Here is a 20491-nt window from a genome sequence, read left to right as displayed (position 1 = left end):
TAAACATGAATGTCTTTTATTATGAAAATTGCTGTTACATTACAGCCAACATTCCAAAACATTATTTTACTAAACACTTGTCTTGATTATAAAGTAGAGCAGAAACCATGATCCTTTTCCAAAATCGATTAACATCTGTAGATATTAACACAAAGCAGGAGGAGGACACTCCGTACGCTCACCCTGGTGTGTAGGAGATGAGATGGCGAAGAGCACCTACGTAATCCAAAACAGCTACTAGTGTTACTTGTACAGTGTAAACCAAACACTTACAATAGGACATTAAAAAAAAAAAAAAGCAAAACGCTAAAGGGTTGAGGTGTCACAACACTTTTGAGATGGGAGAAGCCAAAGCGAGTTTCCTCTTCCTTCTCCTCTGTGAGTTCAGTGCAAGGTACAGGGAAGAACCACAACACTAGGTCAAGGATGGATGCAGTTCTTTGCTTCTGTATTTTCCAGTCTCTAGTTCTGCTTCAAAACACAGCCTGCATGCAAAAGCTCTTCAGGCTCTCATTCACAGGCCCCGGAATACAGCGTTTGCACACGGATGAATGAGGTTCTGCAGCAGCTTGGAGTCAGTGTCTGAATTCCAGTGTATTCACTCTGTAGCATTGTAAGGAATCCAAGAACAAAATTCCTATGTTCTTTCTAGTCGGGAGGCAGAAGACTCCTATTTGGATGTGCTCCAGGTCTGGGGTCAGGGTATGGTAGAAGTAACTGCATAGAACCTCTCCCATCATGAATACCCTGGTGGGAAAGCTTAGAAAAAGTTAAAATTTCAGTTTAAAAGTTCCTCTTTCCCCTCCCTCAGCAAAGAAGCATGGTGCACACGTGACTGCGAGGAATTTTGGAAGGCATAGTGTGGCTACTATAGTTTCAAGTACAATCTGCTTCTTGCAAAGGGGTCTGGGGTAACTGCAGGCAAACCAGAAACTCAAAAATATTCATGAACCTCTTTAATGTAAGAAGCTATACTGAGAATTTTTTCTTACAACTTCATGAGCTGGCATACTCTTTACTGTAGGAAGGGTCCTCTTTTTTCCAACAGCAGATGTATGACATTTGGGGAACTTAACACAGGCCGGGGACTGGTCTAATCTGATTTCTACCTCCTCTTCAATCCTCCCTTTAAACTATACAGTCTTTTATTCTGGGCTCAGAGCTCCGATCATTAGCAAGGCTCAGAGATAACAACCAAAATAATACAACGTCCTAATTTCAACACTGTTCTTTTTTGCCACTACAGGAAGATGCCAGATGGTGCTAAAACACTTTGAATAGATAATCCAGTTGTCAAGCTGTTATGCAGCCTAGTTAAGCTTCTCACGCTGGATCTGGTAGTAACATGCCTGAAAAAAAGTTCAAAACCATTTAAATTTTACTTTAAAAGAAATTACATAAATATAACAATGCACATGGGACTAAGAAAGGAAATCCTTTATTAATGCTGATAGCTCAACTAAACCAGTTGCTTCCATTTTTCCCTGTTTTCTTCCAGTCCCCCTACCCTATCCCATGTCTATTTTGCCAAGTTATAATTAGTAGAAATAAAATTTTGTAAAATTCCCTCTGATTCTAAAACAGACAAAAAATTTTAACAAGCTGTATAATATTCTTCATTAAGCAGAAATACCTTAATTCGTTAAGCCACTATTAACTAGACATGTAGAATGTGCTGATGATCAACATAAGGTACACAAACAACTATAATCAGAATCACCTAGCATGTTTGATAAACATACAGGTTAAGATTAAGCATCATTCCAGTCCTAGTGAGTCAGAATTTCCTGGAATGCATTTTTAACAAGCATCTCCAAGTGATTCTGAAAGTATCCAGGTTTGAGAGTTCCACTACAAAGAACACCTCATCCAAATAATATACAGTGTATTCCATTCTTTAATTCCTTGGGATAAATCACTAGGAGTAGGACTACTCAAACTCTAGAAACAGTTTTGATGTTGTTGATATAAATGTTAATAACAACTGTTTTCCAAAAGGGTGATTTATTCTTCATCAGCAATGTGGGACTAATTCTGATTTCACTATAACCCCACCAGCCCTGGGTATAATTTTATAACAGTTTTGCTAATTGAGCAGGGACAAAATGGCACTTTCTTTAAATCTGCAGTGAGGTTGAGCGTTTTCTTTTATATAAATATATTAATTCATTTCTTCCTTGGTGATATGTTTAGAGATGATCTTCATATAACATCAATACTAATAATGTAAGTAATTGGTAGCCAATATCTTCCCCAGTTGTCCCCTCCCTTTTCAGTTTATTTGCTATAAATGTTAATGATATTTAAGTTGAAAGGTTTAAACAATTAGCCCAAGCCAGAAACCTGACGTTAAATTCTAGTTTTTCTCATTTTAATTTGCCTGTCTTTTCTTCTGTCTCCCTTTTTGTATATTTAAACCTTACTAAGGCATCTGTAATTCGCTACGTGAGTGATTCCACCCTGATGCCACCCCCTCTCTCCAAAACTGCTAATAAGCTCTTCCAATACTTTGACCATTTATTATATAATTCTCTTTTCCATTTTTGTTTGATGTTTCCATTTTCATATGTCAAATTTTTATTATAATACTGCCTATATAGGAGCTATCCCTTCCACTAAGGTATCTGTCTATTCCTATGACAGTAACATACTACCTTAATTATTATAATTTCATAACATTTCATTAACTGACACAGTGGGTCTGTTCTGCCTTTCTTTTTTTCAGAAGTGTTTTTGCCATTTTCTATTTGTTATTCTTCCAATAAACTTCACAATGATTGTATCAAATTCCAAGAAAAATCAAGGCAGGGGAACTGAAATGACTTCCAACAATCCCTACAGAGCACCCAGATCAGAGAATCTCATTTGTAACCTACTGGTTACAATAAATGGGAAAGAAAGAAGATGCAATTCATATTCATTACATACCTACTGCCTTCTGTGTTTTACCTTAATTCCATTAAATAGCTCTACTGTTGAATGTTTTTTTGGACACTAAGAATTCTTTCTGTTTCTTTTTTAAAGTTACATTTATATAGATGGTCTACATTTATAAGGATTTGTAACGATCTGAATGATCAATTTACAGGGAAGATTGGTTAATGAATAATTTGCTTTAGTATTTTGAGAATGATTCTACTTTAATATGTTATCATATTTTAAAATATTAACAGTATGTGCTCGAAAGGCACTTAATGTTTGCATTAAGGTTTTATATAAAAGAAAGGTTAATGATAGATGCATAATATGGTAAATGAAGGAGAGATTTTAACATAAAAAAATATTAAATAATATCTATACTTTACCTTCAAAGTGGTGAACATTATACCCTGTTCCCCATGCTGAAGATATGGGTCCATGAGATCCTCGATGAGGTGTACTTCAGAGCCTAAATTCCTGATCCTGCCCAACAAGAAAAAGATATTGAGTTATTTCCATTTATATGTACATCCTACTTCTGAATCTAGTTGAAAGGAAAAGAAAGAACAGCTCAAGAAAAAGGTAACACCGTCGTGAAAAGGGTTAACAGAAATGGACTGTTTTTCCAGTGGGGGAGCATGTTCCTGTCATCAGCTCAGAAAAGCAAGGGGCAGACTTGTTAAAATAATGTCACTGATATTAAAGTCAGAAGAGATTGGTCACCTGGCCCGTAGCACCACATATAAGAAAACAGGAAACAAATCATCCATGGACCACAAGAAGTCTTCCTGAAGTGAGGCCAGGACACTCTGAGAGATCTCTTCAAAAGTCTGCTGGATGACTTTAAGTTTGTCTGATGGGGTAAACGTTGTGCTGTTGTTAAAAAGAAAATTAAAAAATAAAAATAAATGACGAAAAGATATCTTATGGTTTTCTTAATAGAGCCATTTGATACTAATTGTTTCATACCAATATACCCTCTTAGGGCTCACGTGCCTTAAGTTGGATACATCAGGCAAAAGGAGTCACTGGAAGGGATGATCTCTGTAATCCTATGGTCTTTTGAGGAAAGAAGCCTCCAACTATCAATGGTTCACATGAAAGAATTCACTAAGTCATAGATCATCTCCTTTTACCCACGTGGAACCTTATTTTCCTAATACATGCTCTTCTCTGAGTAAGAAGTTTGGTTAATTTCCATTTGGCTAAAGATACGATTATGTAGATAAATTGCTGGGTAGGTTCTCCACCACTTTCGAAAATGCAAGGGGCTTGTAGAGCAAAAGGTAAATGTCTCAGAGTCTTTCTGATCTTCAGGCTGAGTTTGACACCATCTTGGGGGGTTGGGGGTGGGGTTAGAGCTTAGGTAAAGATAAGATCTTATCAGTATCTTAATAGACTAAGCGCTCCTTTGATTTATGTAATTTTCAACAAATTAGAGATTACCTGATCTGCTGTAGACATTCTACAGCTGAGGCAAAACAAGCATCTTTTGTGGTTGGCAAAACCTGCAAAAAAAGAATTTATAAAGGTCAAAGAGGAAAGCTGTCTTATGCAGCAACAAGAAACATAAATGATACCAATGGCAGAATGCAGATCTTCAGTGAATAACTCATGCTTGGGTATTATATTACCGAAGTAAAACAGAAACTGTTTTGCTATCTCGAATCCCCCCACACCAAATAAAAACATATTTGCTGAGGAAACTAAAATCCACTATACCTTTTTACTCTCTCCAAGGACTGACAAGTTCACTGGCCAAAATTTCCTAAAACGAAATCCATACATTGTTAATACAAGTTGTTCCTTATGGTAAATTAGTCCCCACAAAAACAGTTAATGACTAGATTGACTTCCCTGTCCTCATTTAAAGTAACTATTCCACAGTTCCTTCATTTTTACTATTAAACCATTCCACTGAAAAAATTTACTTTCCAATTAAGGCTCATTCATTTTTTTTCTGATAGCACAAATATATAACTATTGGGTGTTGGGGTGATCAGTTTTATCCTAACACTTCTAGAAAGTACAATCACTTAGTATTTCCTTGGACTAACAAGAAACAATGCCCTACAACAAAAAAAGGCACTTCTAAACTTTTACATGAGAAATTATAGATGGGGAGGGAGGGAAGAGAAGAGAAAAGAAGGGAAAGAAGAACGCCGAAGACTGAATACAATTAATTTTCTGAAAATGTGAATATATGTATTTTGCTTTGAAGAACGGCAAAATATCAGGCAGGATAACTCAAATTATTTACTTATATTCAGAAGAATAATCACATTTCAAACTCATGTCTAAAAACTCTCAGAAATAAAGATTTTAAAACATCACTATTTTGCTGAAGACAGATATGCGATAGGTAAATAAACTGCAAATCATATATACCATTAGATATCAAAGTACCAAATTCCCGATAATGCTGTTTGCATGTTGGGTTAAAACAATTAGGTTCCATTCGTAATTACTGTACTGACCTCTGCACCCCGAGGAAGCCCAAAAGAGCAATGTCTGGCTGCTTATTTAGTCGGAGAACACATTCCCAGTAAACATCTTCCTCACGATCATTATCCAGGGCATAAAGCATGAACAGCGGTGGGTAGAGCCGAGGTAGGAGCACAGGAAGCAGTAACCCAGAACCTGTTACCACATAACTACAAAATATTGGAGAGAGAGGGAGGAGCATTAATCTTAAAATTGAAAACAGAATCAAACATGGAGCTTTATTTTCTAGAACTTGAAAGTAAAGATGGGAATTTTTGAGTAAGGAAGCAGTTATATTCCTTCTTTTATGTAAGAAGTTAACATGAGAAGTCTACCTATGGCCCCAGAGTTTTGTCTTGGGCCAACTGTGAATTCTTATCATAAACTCAAAATCTAATTGAAAGCCCACTCTGTTTCCATTTTAAGGCTGAATTCTCTGTTGTCCTAGGGCAGAATGATTTACTTTGCTCAGCAGCCTTTGTGCCCAGTCATTTGTAGTTACAGTTTCATGGGGTTTGGCTAACATAACTTGAGACCTAAAAGGAACCTCAGAGATCATGAAGTCCAGCCATATCATTTTATTTATTTTTTAAATTTTTTTTATATTTTAAATAAATTTATTTATTTTTGGCTGCGTTGGGTCTTCGTTGCTGCATGCGGGCTTTCTCTAGTTGCAGCGAGTGGGAGCTACTCTTTGTTGCGCTGTGTGGGCTTCTCATCGCGGTGGCTTCTCTTGTTGTGGAGCACATGCTCTAGGTGTGCGGGCTTCAGTAGTTGTGGCTCGCGGGCTCTAGAGCACAGGCTCAGTAGTTGTGGAGCACGGACTTAATTGCTTTGCAGCATGTGGGATCTTCCCCGACCAGGGCTCGAACCTGTGTCCCCTGCATTGGCAGGCAGATTCTTAACCACTGTGCCACCAGGGAAGCCCCCAACCATATCATTTTAAAAAGAAGGAAACAGATCCAGAGAAAACAACTTTTCCTGGGATTCTTTGCATAAGATCACTTGGTCCCCACCCCCTTTCTCACCATCTCCACCCAGCTCCACTCACCCTGGCTCTGGTGATTCAGATCTGGAATCTGACTTCCCAGTGCAAAAGGATTTTCTTTCAGTTGGCAGAGGAGCAGAGAGAGGAATTGTGGTGCCCTCTTCAGGAAGCTCAGGAAATAAGAACCTAAGGAAGAATAAAGAATATCATTACACAGTTACACCTCTAGAGTGGATAAAAAGAGTAAAAACACATTTCCATTATTTAATCTTTTAAGGACGAATAAAACCAAACTTTCTATCAACTAAATAAGTCAGTTTCCTTAGAGTCTTAACTGATGCTTCTTACAGGATAAAATTAAGAATGTAGCTAATGGGGCTTCCCTGGTGGCGCAGTGGTTGAGAGTCCGCCTGCTGATGCAGGAGACACGGGTTCGTGCGCTGGTCCGGGAAGATCCCACATGCCGCGGAGCAGCTAGGCCCATGAGCCATGGCCACTGAGCCTGCGCGTCTGGAGCCTGTGCTCTGCAACGGGAGAGGCCACAACAGTGAGAGGCCCGCTTACCGCAAAAAAAAAAAAAGAAAAGAATGTAGCTAATGAATAACACCAGTAAAAAATCTATTTGTTCTGTTTTTTCTGTCTAGGTACTAAAGAATAAACAATTCTGATCTATATTATACATGTTTTTCTTACTGGCAAATCTCATCTGAGGTCAATGTGTATTGACTCTTCAAGCAGAGATCATTGCTTTCAGAATATAAACAATTAAATGTCCAACATTAAGAAAAAATGAAAACTCAATTCATGCAAAAATTTAAAATTTTTTTTAAAAAGCCAAGCTGTTGAAAAACTTTTCCAAATGATTGAGCTGCTAAATTGTTGAGGATTTTTCCCTAGGCATTGAATTCTCCCTGGATTTTATTTCCCACCTCTTGTATGCAAATGGTGGATTCTAACCATAAACAAGTTTATTGTCCTCTTTATTTTTACAGACTTAAACCTTAACTCTTACAGGCAGTTTGCAATCTTCTGTATTTTTGTAGACTTATACCATGCCCCTGCCCCGATTTTATGGTGGAGAAAATTAAAAAGTTCAGGGAACTTACTTCGTTTCACCCATCTAGCTAACGTCAGAGCTGAAACAATCCTAGCCCAGCGATCTTTTTAGTAGATAACACTGCCCCCTCCAAACTGAAACGTTTCCAAATGCATTTATCAGTTTTGAGGCTAAATAATATAAGGAGGTTTTTCTGGGACAAGTTCATAAACTTTTGTATAACTATCTCAATGCAGCATTTACTTGTTGGCTTAAATCCAGTAAAATATCTTGAATTTCATAAGTTCCAAACTTGCTTGCTGCCTGAACCTCTCCTTCGAAAAGATGCTTGCTTGCTTTCTCACCTTCTTCAAAGTCTCCGCTCAGATATTACCTTATTTGTCATGGCTCCTTGACCTTCCGTTTAAAATAGCAGTATCTCACCTCCAGCTCCATTCTCTTCCCCTCCATCACATGAATCATCATCTCACATGTTACATATTCTGTTTACTCTGTCCCCAGTAGAACGGAAGCCCCATGAGAGCACAGATTTTCTCTCTCTCTCTTTCTTTTGGGGGGTTGGTTTACTGATAAATTCCTCCAAGGGCCAGAATGGTGGCTAACACGTAGATGCACTCAAACAGTTGTTGAATAAGTGAACAAACAGGCTATTGTCAAGGAATAGGACATAAATACTCAGGGCTAAAACTTCGTATTAGACTTTATCTTCTCTGTGGTTAGGTTTTAGAGACATGATTTTGCCTAGAGATTAAATCCAAATAAGACTACTATATTTCATACCAAAATTGGTATTAAAAAATTTTATTTTAGCCTTCTATCATCCCCAATGAGTAAGAAAGACATAAAGGAAGTAAGTCACAATGGCTAACGTCCATCTTTTTTATAGTGATAGCATAAACACAAAGTAAAAACATGTTTTCATTATTTAATCTATTGAAGGATCTGTGGCATAAAACCATTCTCTTGATGACTTCAGTGAAAAGATCTCTCACCTCACCAGCTGGAAAATTCGCTTCAGGTAGGATGTAATCTCCTTCACAGCCTCCTGCAGCAGCCGGCGGTTGGCTCCCACACCCACATATGTCATTCTATACACTGCAACCAGTGTCTCCACGAGCCTGCCCAGTGGGTGCAGAGGAGTGTCGCAGGCCTGAGCAGCAAGAGAACCGATGCAGCCAGTCAGTGTGTACTAACAGCAGAAACAATTGATCGACCAAAAAGAAACACTTTCATAAATGATGAGCAATTTTCAAACTGTCAAGAGTCTACTTTTGGACCAGGAAAATTTAAATACTTCAACTTTTCTGAAAGTGTTGAGTCTACCCAAATTATATGGAGTAGCAGTTCCTATTCTTAAAGAATCCTTTTAACATTTTGGGAAGATAGCTTTGGATATACTGATAAAGAATATTAAAAGAAAGGTTCTAAGGGAATTCCCTGGAGGTCTAGTGGTTAGGACTCCACTCTTCCACTGCAGGGGGCACAGGTTCGATCCCTGGTCAGGGAACTAGGATCCCAAATGCTACATGGCACGGCTGAAGGAAAAAAAAAAGAAAAGAAAAGAAAGGTTCTAACATACCATAAACATCATGAAAAATATATGAAATGTTACTTTCCAGAAAACTGAATAATGACAGTTGATTATGCTCTGAAACAATCACTGTTCAGTTCCCTCGATTTCTTCTAATACTCCTTCCTGTACCCCCATGTCAATACATGTCATTCTTTAAATTGTGGGCTGATCTCACAGGGTTTGAGAAGGAAGCAAAGACAGTATAACCATGGGGTGAAGGCAGCATGCTTTATTTATACAATCTCTAGTTTGCTAACGTTACAAACAAAAAGCCATTATAAACTCTGACCCTAGATGTTCAGAACCCCCTTGAGCACTTTACAAAACTTATAAAGTTCTATCATAATAGGTCAATCTTTAGGGAGAAATGTGCTTCTAGTAGTCAGAGAACTAACAAAAGACATACCTTGACAGCAAAAACAGGATATGAGTAACAATAAGCTGTGAGTACATTTGAATGATATATCATGTCAGTTGTATCATTAATTCACAAGGCTGGTATGGTTTTGACTCTTGTTTACCTTTATTAAATATTTCTTGATGTCATCATATTTCTCCACAGAGAAGGCACCAACATGCTGAGGAATGAATTCCAAACTCTCTAGTGTCTGAGTCTGTGAACGACTTAATATCTCTGGACTATAAAAAGACAAAAGAAAGCCTATCATATATTTCAAGAAAGCAAGATAATTGTAAGTGCACATGAAGCACAGTCACCAACTAAGGATGAAATGGAGCATCCAGCACAGTGTTCAGCCCAAATGTGGGCATAACTGGTAACTGACCTTCTGTTAGGTTTATGTAACAGTCATTCAAAGTAGCATTTAATGTTACTCCACACCAACCACAATAAATTAATGAAGGTGTTGCACCAACAGAAACCATGGTGTTGGAAAATACTATTACGTTAGCTTGAAGAGAAAACTGGCGATAGACTTGTTAGTGATAATAAAAATGGAATAACGGGGAGAGGGAGAGCTAAGGATTAAGGAAAATAAATCAAATGGCAAAGGCTGAAATGGAAATGAGCTCAAGAAGTAAGGAGATAATGTGGATGCCACAACAGTGGTGCGGTATGCACACAATGGGTAAAAGGGAAGCTCCGGATGAAGAGGCTAAGATAAAACACATACTAGTCATCAACTGAAATTTTTGGTAATGGCACTCTATTAGATTACAATCAATGAGAAATTAGAAACAGTGCACAATTATCATTATGATACTGATTTAGATAAACAAATAAGACCTTTGTGGCAGCAATGTGGTTTTATACAAAAGTTCTTTCATTCTTACTTCTTGGAAACACCCAACAAGAGTTAACCAAGGTTAACTGTAGGGCTCAAGTCTCAATGTCTATGCACATGGGCTCTATCAGAGAAGGGTGACCAACTGCATCCCACACAAGGGCAGGTCCACAGCTTTAATCAATCCTGGGAGTTTCCATTTTTTCTACTGATAGAAAGAGTAGGAGGTAAAAATTATAAACTTCATGAATGAAACACTATAATCAATTCCCATTTATCCCAAACACGGGAAAAAACAAAACAAAACTTTCTTCCTATACTGTAGGGATTAGCAAGTTCTTTAGATATGAATGCTAGTCAATGCCTGCAGAAGTGAGCGGCCAAGTTAAATAAGGAAATATGAAGAATGGCAGATGGAGAAAAACAAAAGCAGGAAAAAGGAAAAGGAGAAAAGAGAAGAAAATAAGAAAAAAGTAGAAAAAGAGAAATGAAAAGTACATCTGTAATTTTTCTTTCAGCACTTCAAAATTGTTGTGTGACTTCCTTTTGACCACCAAGGTTTCTGACAACAAGTATGCAGCTATTTGAATTGCTGTTTTCATATACGTAATGCAAAAGTTTTCTCTATCTGGTTTCAAGATTTTTTTCCTTCCAATTTGAATGTAACATGTCTGTACATGGATATTTGGTTTTTTCTAGGATGCAGTTTGTTCAGCTTCTTGAATGTGTAGGTTTATGTCTTTCACTAAACTTGGGAACCTTTCAACCACTATTTATTCAAATATTTTTTCAGCCCCACAATTTTTCTCCTTTCCTTCTGGTATTCCAAGGACACAAATATTAGACTCTCAGGTCCTTAGAGCTCTATTCACTTTTTTTTTCACGTTCTGTTGTTCATTTTAAATAATTTCTACCAATCTATTTTCACATTTACTGACTCTTCTGCTGTAATCTCTAATCTGCTACTGACCCCACCCAGTGATTTTTAAAATTTTGGTTACTGTAGTTTTCAAATCAAAAATTTTGATTCGGTTCATCTTTGTATCTTCTATTTCTTTGCTGATACTTTCAATTTTAATATTTGTTTCAAGGATGTTTGCAGTTGCTCATTTGAGCATTTTTATAATAGCTGCTTTAAAGTTCTTGTCAGATAATTCCAAAATCTATGGTAGGGGGCTGTTGATGTCTATGGATTGTCTTTCCCCAAATGAGTTGAGGTTTTCATGGTTCTTTCATTGCCATGTAATTTTGGTTTATTTCCTGGACATTTTGAGTATTATGTTACGAGATTTTGGGTCTTGTTTATATCCTAATGGAGAATGTTGCCATCAATAACATAGTAAACATAGTAGAACTGAAACTGTTATCTTTACAAGGACCTGCTTATAAAGTTGGCCCTTGGCTGGTACCTGGGAACTAAGCTTTCTAAAAGTTCCCTATACTAATATGAAACATTTCCTAACTGATAAAGATATTTTGCTGTCCATAGACTGTACTAAAGTGATTTGTGGTGAACATCTGCTTCCTTCTGGGACTATGGAATTTTGGTAGTTGCTAAGCACAGGATGCCTATGTGACTAGTCCCCAGTAAAAATCTGGGGCACTGCATCTCTGATGGGCTTCCCTGAGCAGAAACATTGTATATGTGTGGCTGCATTTTACTGCTCTGGCAGAGAGTGTGCTCTGTGTGACCCCTCACAGAAAGGACAGAGCATGGGAAGCTTACACATGGGTTCCTCCAGACTCTGCCTGTGTCTTCTTCCCTTATGATTGGGCTGTGGAGCCTTACTGTGTTGCTGTAATAACTTAGCTGTGAGTATGACTATATGTTGAGTCTTATGAGTCTGTCTAGTGAATCACTGAATGTGTAGGTGATCTTGGGAATCTCTGAAACAGCTGATACTTTTGTTTCAGCCATCTGTGGGCTGTGGTTCCAATGTCAGTTCACTTCTCAAGGGCTTTGCAGTCCTATCTGGGTCTTTCTGTGAGTACCACTGAGGTGTTAGTCTGGGACCTAGGTAGAAGTCAACTTAGTAGCTGAGTTCTCAAACTGTTTGGCTGGTTCGGATCAAATCCACGCATGCAGGTCTGGGGTGAATCCAGGAGTTCATAAACAACTTTACAGGGTTGTTTTCCAGAGCTCCTCTCTTTCCATGACCTCCCCAGCATTTTCTGATTCCCCTTGTAGGTCCTCCAGCCAGAAACTGCCCACTTCCATGAAGTGGTAGAAGGATAGAGAGAGAGGCCAGAGAGCAATGAGGTTTGGCCAGGACTCCTGGACCTGATGATTCATCAAGGGAGAAGAAGGGTCCACTCCTGCAAGAGTGCTGGCTCCTTCCTGCACGCATCCTGTTTCATGGCTGCTCCAGCCACAGCCATCACTGCCCCTGCCACAGAAGTGCCTGCAGGCTGAGGCATGAGAAAGTGGAGGAAGAGGAGAGAGAGAAAACCCAGTGTACCTCCTCCACTCTTTCTGAGCTTTAGCCAGAAACAGAGGGGTTTTTCTGGATCTCTGTCTGTCTGCACCACAGTGCTTGCTTCTAGTTTCAGGTTATACTGGGTTTAGGATGAGGAATATTGAAATTAAGAAACCCAGTAAACTCACCACTGGTTGGGCGGTTCTCTAAATTCAGCTGCTCTTCCCCAAAACACCTGCTGATATTTACTTTTCAGAGTTTCAAATAAATGTCCATGCATTCTGCCTAGGTTTTATAGTTGAGTTCAGTAGCAAATACAAGGAGGTGTGTTTTATCCATCCTTACCCAGAAGTACATAATTGACTTTTAAGTTATATTTAAAAACTAAATGTGGGAAGCCTTGACAACTTACTGGTTTTAAGTTTCGTCTTCCTACCAGGCTCTGCCCTGTGCTGGGCAGGCATTCACGCACCTGTCTCTGTGTTGGCGCCGACTGGTAGTCAGGGCCACAGCAATATTGTCCCACGCTTTCCAAACTTCCCCTTGGCCTGGGTTCTCACAGCCAAGCTGATGCCAACATTCATCAAACACTGCTTTCCACTTCTCATCAGCCGGCACTGCCAGGTTTCCAAGCTTCCTGCTAATAAGGTCACGTCAGCCTCTCATTAATCACTTATTTTGTGCAAAAACCCCGAAGAACAGAAACTTTCTAATATACAACTGCAAATACTTCTGTGACAAAAACTGCCTAAACTGATGGTGGTTCCATTGTTTAAAAACTGAATAAAAATTTAAATGGATGGTTTTTAGCTACTTAGTGTTTATTAGATACTAAAGTATATGAATTAAGTAGGAAGCACGTCAGAACTGACTCTTTTGCTTTCTACATTTCCATAGAATTGATGTTGCAAAATTGATCCTTGCTAAAATGAGGACTTCCTGTGCCTTGCACATCTCATACTGAGAACTGTGAAATGCATTACATACTGGGTTCTAAAAATACGAAGAATAAACATGGTACAGAAAGTATATCAAGCTCCCATGAAAACAAAGAATCTGAGATGCTATCAAAATACAAAAACAAAGCTAAAGCTAGAAACAATAAAGGGAAATAAACATATGCCAAAAGCTTGGAGGAAAAACATCATACACTTCAAGACTTTGACTTTTCCCAATATATGCAGCGTATCAGTGTATATATAGGATTGACCTTTACTTTTCAAAATCAAGTTGTGCAGGGCTTCCATTTAAAAATCTCTCTTGGATACCTGCATCATTAACAGTAAGATTATTCCCGCACACAGAACTTTCATCACTGTAAACATTTAAGCTCTACAGCTATAAACTAAGCCAAGAATACAGATTTAGCTATCTATAGCAGTTTCAGTTTACAATTCAAGGTTATACATTGTTTAAAGACAAAAAGAATTTAAAAACTTGTCCTGCATTTGAAGTATTAACCAGCTTTGATAAAAGCAAGACAACTCAAAACATTCAATAATTAATCCATAATTAACACTAGTTACTCACAAAACTTTAGGTCTGTCTTTATCACTCTCATACAGACTAGGCTTAAAGTACGTTCCCGTGATTTTTATTCCAGATCCCCATTCTCCACTAAAATAACCTTCAATGTAGTCTCCATTTGGCATAGTCAATGTTCCCTAGGTAAAGTCAGAAAAAATGTGGAATTAGAGGAAATATTTTCAATCTTTAAAATCAAGAAAAAAAAGCACTAAATGGTTAACATTTTCATTTTTAGCTAGTCCCTAATTCTTTTTTAAAAGGTGTATGTACATGCATGTGAAAACAGAGTGTATGAAAACAATCCGTGGATTAAAGAAAAATCACAGGAAAAATTGGTAAAATATTTTTACCTGAATGAAATGAATACACAACTTATCTAAATTGATGCGACGCTACTAAAGCAGTACTTAGAGGCAAATTTAAAGCTGTAAACATTTATATTATACAACAAGGAAGATCTCAAATCAGTAATCTAAAACTCCACCTCACAAAGTTAGAAAAAGCAAACTAAACCCAAAGCAAGAAGGAGATAATAAAAATTAGAGCAAAAATCAATGAGATAGAAAACAGAGAAAAATGAATGAAGCCAAAAGTTGCTTCTTTGAAAAGATATACAAACTTGACAAACAATAAGACTGATCAAGAAAAAAAGACACTTAACTAGATCAAGAAGAAAAAAAGAGAGAAGACATAAAATTACAAAATCAAGAAATGGGACATTACACCAACCTTACAAAAATTAAAAAGGTTAGAAGGGAATACCAAGAGAACAACTTTATGCCAATAAATTAGGTAACTTAGATGAAATAGAAAAATTCCTTAAGAGGAACAAATTACCAAAAGTGCCTCAAGAAGAAATGAAAAGTCTGAATAGACTAATTAGAAGTAAGGAAATTAAATTAGAAATTAAAAATCTTCTCACCAAGTAATGCTCAGGCGAAGATGATTTCACTGGTGAATTCTCTAAAACATTTGAAGAAGCAATAATAACACTAAGGCTTTCCAAATTCTTTCCGAAAATGCAGAAGGAGGGAACCCTTCCCAACTCATTCTATGAGGCCAGTATTACCTCAGTACCAAAGACAAACATCATGAAAAAAAAAACTATAAACATAAATGTAATAAATACCTCATAAATATAAATGTAAAAATCTTCACCAAAATATTAGCATTAATTCTAGCAATATATAAAAAGGATTATATGCCATGACCAAGTATGATTTATCCCAGGAAAATAAGGTTGCTTTAACATCAGAAAAGCAGCCAATATGCTGTATTAATAGCATAAAGAACAAAAACCACATAATCATCTCAATAGACACAGAAAAAGCCCTTTGACATAATCTAAAACCTGTTAATAATAAAAACTCTCAACAAACTAGGAATAGAAAGGAACTATCTCAATCTGATGAATCTATGAAAAATCTTCAGCTACATTATACTTGATGGTGGAAGATTTAATGCTTTTCCCCTAAAACAGGGAAAAAGGCAAGGATGTCCACTCTTATCACTTCTATTCAACATCTACTGGAGAGTCTAGCCAGTGCAGTCAGACAAGAAAAAAGAATCCTTCCAGATGGCAAAAGAAGAAGTAAAACTGTCTTTATTTGCAGACAACATTATCCTGTATGCAGGAAATCCTAAGAAATCCATTTTAAAAAATCCTACTAGAACTAATACATAAATTCAGCAAGGTTTCAGGATATAAGAACAAAATACAAAAATCAATTGTATTTTTATATAATAGCAATGAACAATCCAAAAATAAAATTAAGCAAACAATTCTCTCTATAATAGCATCAAAAAGGATGCTTAGGAATAAATTTAACCAAAGAGATGCACATTGAAAACTACAAAACATTGCTGATAGAAATTAAAGAAGATCTAAATAAATGGAGAGACACTCCACATCATGGATTGGAAGATTCAATATGATTAAGATGGTAATTCTTCCCAAATTGATCTGTAGAGTAAAAATAATCCCTATAAAAATCGCAGCAGGCTTTCTGCAGATTTTAACAAGCCAGTCCTAAAATTTATATGGAAAAGCAAAGGATCCAGAATAGCCACAATTATTATTAAAAAGAACAAAGTTGGAAAACTTACACTTCCTGATTTCACAACTTACTAGAAACCTATAGTAGTCAAGACAGCATGGTACTGGCATAAGGAGAGACATGTAGATCAATGGAACATAATTCAGAGTCCAAAAATAAACACATTTTATAGTGAATTAACTTCAACAAAGGTGTCAAGAAAATACAATGGGAAAACTTGCTGACGCAATTGGATACCCACATGCAAAAAGATCAATTTAGACTTTTAATTCACATCATACACAAATTACCTCAAAATGAATCATAGACCTAAATGTAAGAGCTAAAACTATAAAACTTTTCAAAGAAAACACAGAAGAAAATCTTAGTAACCTTGAGTTAGGCAAAGATTTCTTAGATATGAAATCAAAAGTATAATTCATCATAAAGTTTTTTTGATAAACTGGACTTCATTAAAATTAAAAACTTTAGTACTTCAAAAGGCACTATTAAGAAAACAAAAAGACAATTCCAAAAAAAAAAAAAAAGAAAACAAAAAGACAAGACACAGACTACAAGAAAATATTTGTGAACCCTGTATCTGATAAAGAACTTATATCCAGCCTATATAAAGAAATCCTTAAAATTCAATAAGACTATAAATAAGCAAATTCTTAAAATATCAAAATATCTGAATATATATTTCATCAAAGAAGACAGATGAATGGCTAGTAAGTACGTGAAGATATGCTCTATAATGAGTCTATTAGTCATTTAGGGAAAGTCAAATAAAACCGTATCACTTTACACCCACTAGAATGACAAAGAGGAAAAAAAGAAAATAAAAAATACTGCCAAAGATGTGAATAAATTAGAATCCTCATACACTGACGATGGGAATGTGAAGTGATGCAGCCACTTTGGAAAACAGTTTGACAGTTTCTTAATATGTTAAACATCAATTTTCCATACAACCCAGCAATTGCACTCCTAGGTATCCACCCAAGAGAAATGAAAACACATGTTCACACAAGAAGTTTTAAATGTAAGTGGAAGAGAAACAGACTCACACATACAGAAAACAAACTTGTGGTTACCAAAGGGGAGTGGATGGTATAAGGACAAATTAGGGGTATGGGATTAACAGATACAAACAACTATATATGAAATAGATAAGCAATAAGGATATACTGTATAGCACAAGAAATTATACCCATTACCTTGTAATAACCTATAATGTAGTATAATCTGCAAAAATACTGAGTCATTATGCTATACACCTGAAACTAACACAATATTGTAAATCAACCATATTTCAACTAAAAAAAGAAGAAGAAAAGAAGAAATTGCAGTCAACTTCAGTATACATAGTAGCCCAAAGTTGCAAACAGTCTAAAGTTGGAAATAATCCAATGCCCATCAACTGGTGAAGGGATAAACAAAATGTGGTTTTTATTCACTAATAAAAAGGAATAAAGTACTGCACATGCCACAATATAGAGAAACCTCAAAAACATACTAAATGTGAGAAGCCACAGGGAAAAGAATACTTGTTGTATGATTCCAATTATATGAAAGGACCTGAAAGGGCAAATCTATAGTTATAAAGTCCATCAGAGGTTGTCTGGGACTGGAGGTGGAACCAGGGAGTGACTGCAAATGGGCAAGGAGATGGTGAAGGAAATCTTTTTGGGTGATGGAAATGATCTCAAACTGGATGGTGGTAATGGTTGCACAACTCTGTGTATTTACTAAAAATCACTGAAATGTACGCTTAAAACAGGTGAATTTTATTATAGGTTAGCTTTTTTAAAGGTCAGGAAAAAATTAGTAAAAGATTATCAGAGAAAGAAAGAAGTTTCCAACCTTTCCACTCAGGGTCCAATCATCTGAAAATTCTCCCTCATAGATAGTATCATCTTCAGAAAGTAAAACTCCATTTCCCTATGTGAAGAAACAAAACAAAAATCACAACACATAAAACACACAGTAACTTAGGATACCCACAGTCACATCCCCCAGAGCCTTACATAATCTTAAGACAAGAAAAATAGTACTAGGAAAGGTAGAACACTAATAAAAAGATGAGTTAAAAAGTTAAGGAAAAAAAAAAAAGTTAAGGACATAGGAGTTTCAAAAAGTCAACAGTAACTATATGTAAAATATTCCACTCACCATCATTTTATTAAGGTGGAAGTTGCCTTCATAGTATAATCCAAACTGGGTAACTACCACACCATTCCCTTGACATACATCATCTTGCCACATTCCCATGTACTTCTCCCCTCTGCAAAGAAATAGGAGAAAAAAAAAGAAATGACATAAAAAATCAGTGACGATAAAGATGAGGTGGGGAAAAAACAATTATCACATGGGAGGTACCAAGCATCACCCCTAGGTTGGTATCTGTTCCATTTCTCTAGTCAAAGTGGTCAACTCTGTCTCCTCAAACAAGGGACAATGTGATTGTAAAATATATCCTACTCAGAGCAATGTTCTCTCAGGAATTTAACATTATAGTCTACCAGACATAGATCTGTATATACTTCCAGTACTTCCTTGATAACTTTAAAATATTTAATTAATGCCAAGAATTCAACTCTAAATAATGTCATCAAAATGAGTCACTCAAAAGGTAGGCTCAAACCTATGCACAACATTTTCTCACCCAAAAGTTTACTAACTTAAAAGAAATGGTATTTATCATAAAAGAAGGTTCATTCTTCACCTACTCAAATGTCGAGAAATCTTACTAATCTCCACTAAAAAAATTAAAATTAGTACAAACTGCCTATTAAATAATCATGGATTTTAGTGATAACAGCAAAAAATTTTAAATCACACATTATGACAATAATATGAGAGGAAGAGTATATATTTAGTCCGAAAGCAAATCAGGCCAAACCAGATACAGAGGCAAAAGAACTATATTTCTCCCCAAGGTTTAGTTAATTGAATTTAACCAAGCTTGATTCCTGGGTTGTTGGCATGGTTACAAGTCTCTAACCTGACAGGAAGACCTAGGCAGAAAGGTGTTTAGATACTATTCTATGACCCCAAAGGGAATTTCCACTGACCCTCCTAACCTTTTACTCCTGTTACCTACTGACTGCATTAAAGGTTTCTCTCTGTATAACAGTCAAAGATTTGGTAGCTTCTTTGAGACACTAAAAGCTATTTATGTGTGAAGCTTTAAGGAAAATGGTACCAATGTTAATTTTGAATGATCTTGATCTTGTAAGGAAGTAACCTGTTGTTTGGTTCACAAACAAATGCATAAAATGACACCTGACAACTCTGTCTTATTAAAAATGTTCGAAGTATTGCCAAATTAAGGTGCTCAGCCTTCATAAAATCATGTTTTTGGAGAAGTAGAGGAACCTTATCCTCTCACGCTAACTAAACTGTGAGATTAGAAGCAGGATACTGTACCTAGTGATATCATCAAAGACACCGTATCCGGCTTTCTTATCCATTACCCACTGGCCAATGAACATACTGGGAGAAGATGAAGTCAACTTTCCACTTCGCAGGAGACCATGACCATGACGCATGTTATCTTGAAAACAGCCTTCAAAAACTTCACCAGAGGCATAACTGTGGTTAGAAAGGATGAATAAAGATCACAAGCACATTGAGTTCTGATGCTCATTTTTACAAAGTTTAGGAAATTCAAAATTATACTCATGTCTCACTGGTAGCTGTAATTATTTGTGTAAATGACTATTTTTCACCAATCAAAAAATCTCATTTTTTTTTCTCATGGCTTTTCTTTTTTAAAACGTCTTTATTGGAGTATAATTGCTTTACAATGGTATGTTAGTTTCTGCTTTGCAACAAAGTGAATCAGCTATACATATACATCTATCCCCATATCTCCTCCCTCTTGCGTCTCCCTCCCACCCTCCCTATCCCACCCCTTTAGGTGGTCACAAAGCACTGAGCTGATCTCCCTGTGCTATGCAGCTGCTTCCCACTAGCTATCTATTTTACATTTGGTAGTGTATATATATCCATGCCACCCTCTCACTTCGTCCCAGCTTACCCTTCCCCCTCCCCGTGTCCTCAAGTCCATCCCCTATGTCTGTGTCTTTACTCTTGTCCTGCCCCTAGGTTTCTCAGAACCTTTTTTTTAGATTCCATATGTATGTGTTAGAATTTGGTATTTGTTTTTCTCTTTCTGACATAGTTCACTCTGTATGACAGACTCTAGGTCCATCTACCTCACTACAAATAACTCAATTTC

The 20491-nt window shown here is 36.7% G+C and overlaps 1 protein-coding gene across 8 annotated transcripts in view; it reads right to left on the bottom strand.

Moving 5' to 3' along the window:
* ALS2 (alsin Rho guanine nucleotide exchange factor ALS2) overlaps window positions 1-20491 on the bottom strand; it is an 86248-nt gene continuing 65757 nt past the window's right edge. For 5 of the 8 annotated variants that reach the window (XM_030854477.2, XM_060302045.1, XM_030854472.2 and 2 more), the window contains 14 exons: window positions 19678-19842; window positions 18421-18532; window positions 18112-18189; window positions 14213-14346; window positions 13155-13322; window positions 9543-9660; window positions 8441-8598; window positions 6455-6577; window positions 5397-5573; window positions 4642-4687; window positions 4366-4427; window positions 3643-3792; window positions 3306-3402; window positions 1-759 (listed from right to left, as the gene is read on the bottom strand). In XM_030854477.2, coding sequence (XP_030710337.1) covers window positions 649-759; window positions 3306-3402; window positions 3643-3792; window positions 4366-4427; window positions 4642-4687; window positions 5397-5573; window positions 6455-6577; window positions 8441-8598; window positions 9543-9660; window positions 13155-13322; window positions 14213-14346; window positions 18112-18189; window positions 18421-18532; window positions 19678-19842 — 1699 coding nt within the window. In that variant the 3' untranslated portion in view covers window positions 1-648. Of the gene's footprint in view, window positions 1350-3305; window positions 3403-3642; window positions 3793-4365; window positions 4428-4641; window positions 4688-5396; window positions 5574-6454; window positions 6578-8440; window positions 8599-9542; window positions 9661-13154; window positions 13323-14212; window positions 14347-18111; window positions 18190-18420; window positions 18533-19677; window positions 19843-20491 lie in introns of all 8 variants that reach the window. The other 3 variants (XM_060302047.1, XM_060302049.1, XM_060302048.1) reach the window with 3 other exon arrangements.

Source organism: Globicephala melas, chromosome 7, assembly GCF_963455315.2.
Source record: "Globicephala melas chromosome 7, mGloMel1.2, whole genome shotgun sequence".
Lineage (NCBI taxonomy): Eukaryota > Metazoa > Chordata > Mammalia > Artiodactyla > Delphinidae > Globicephala > Globicephala melas.
The sequence above is the reverse complement of the archived record's forward strand: the minus strand, read 5'-3'. Positions and strand labels throughout refer to the sequence as shown.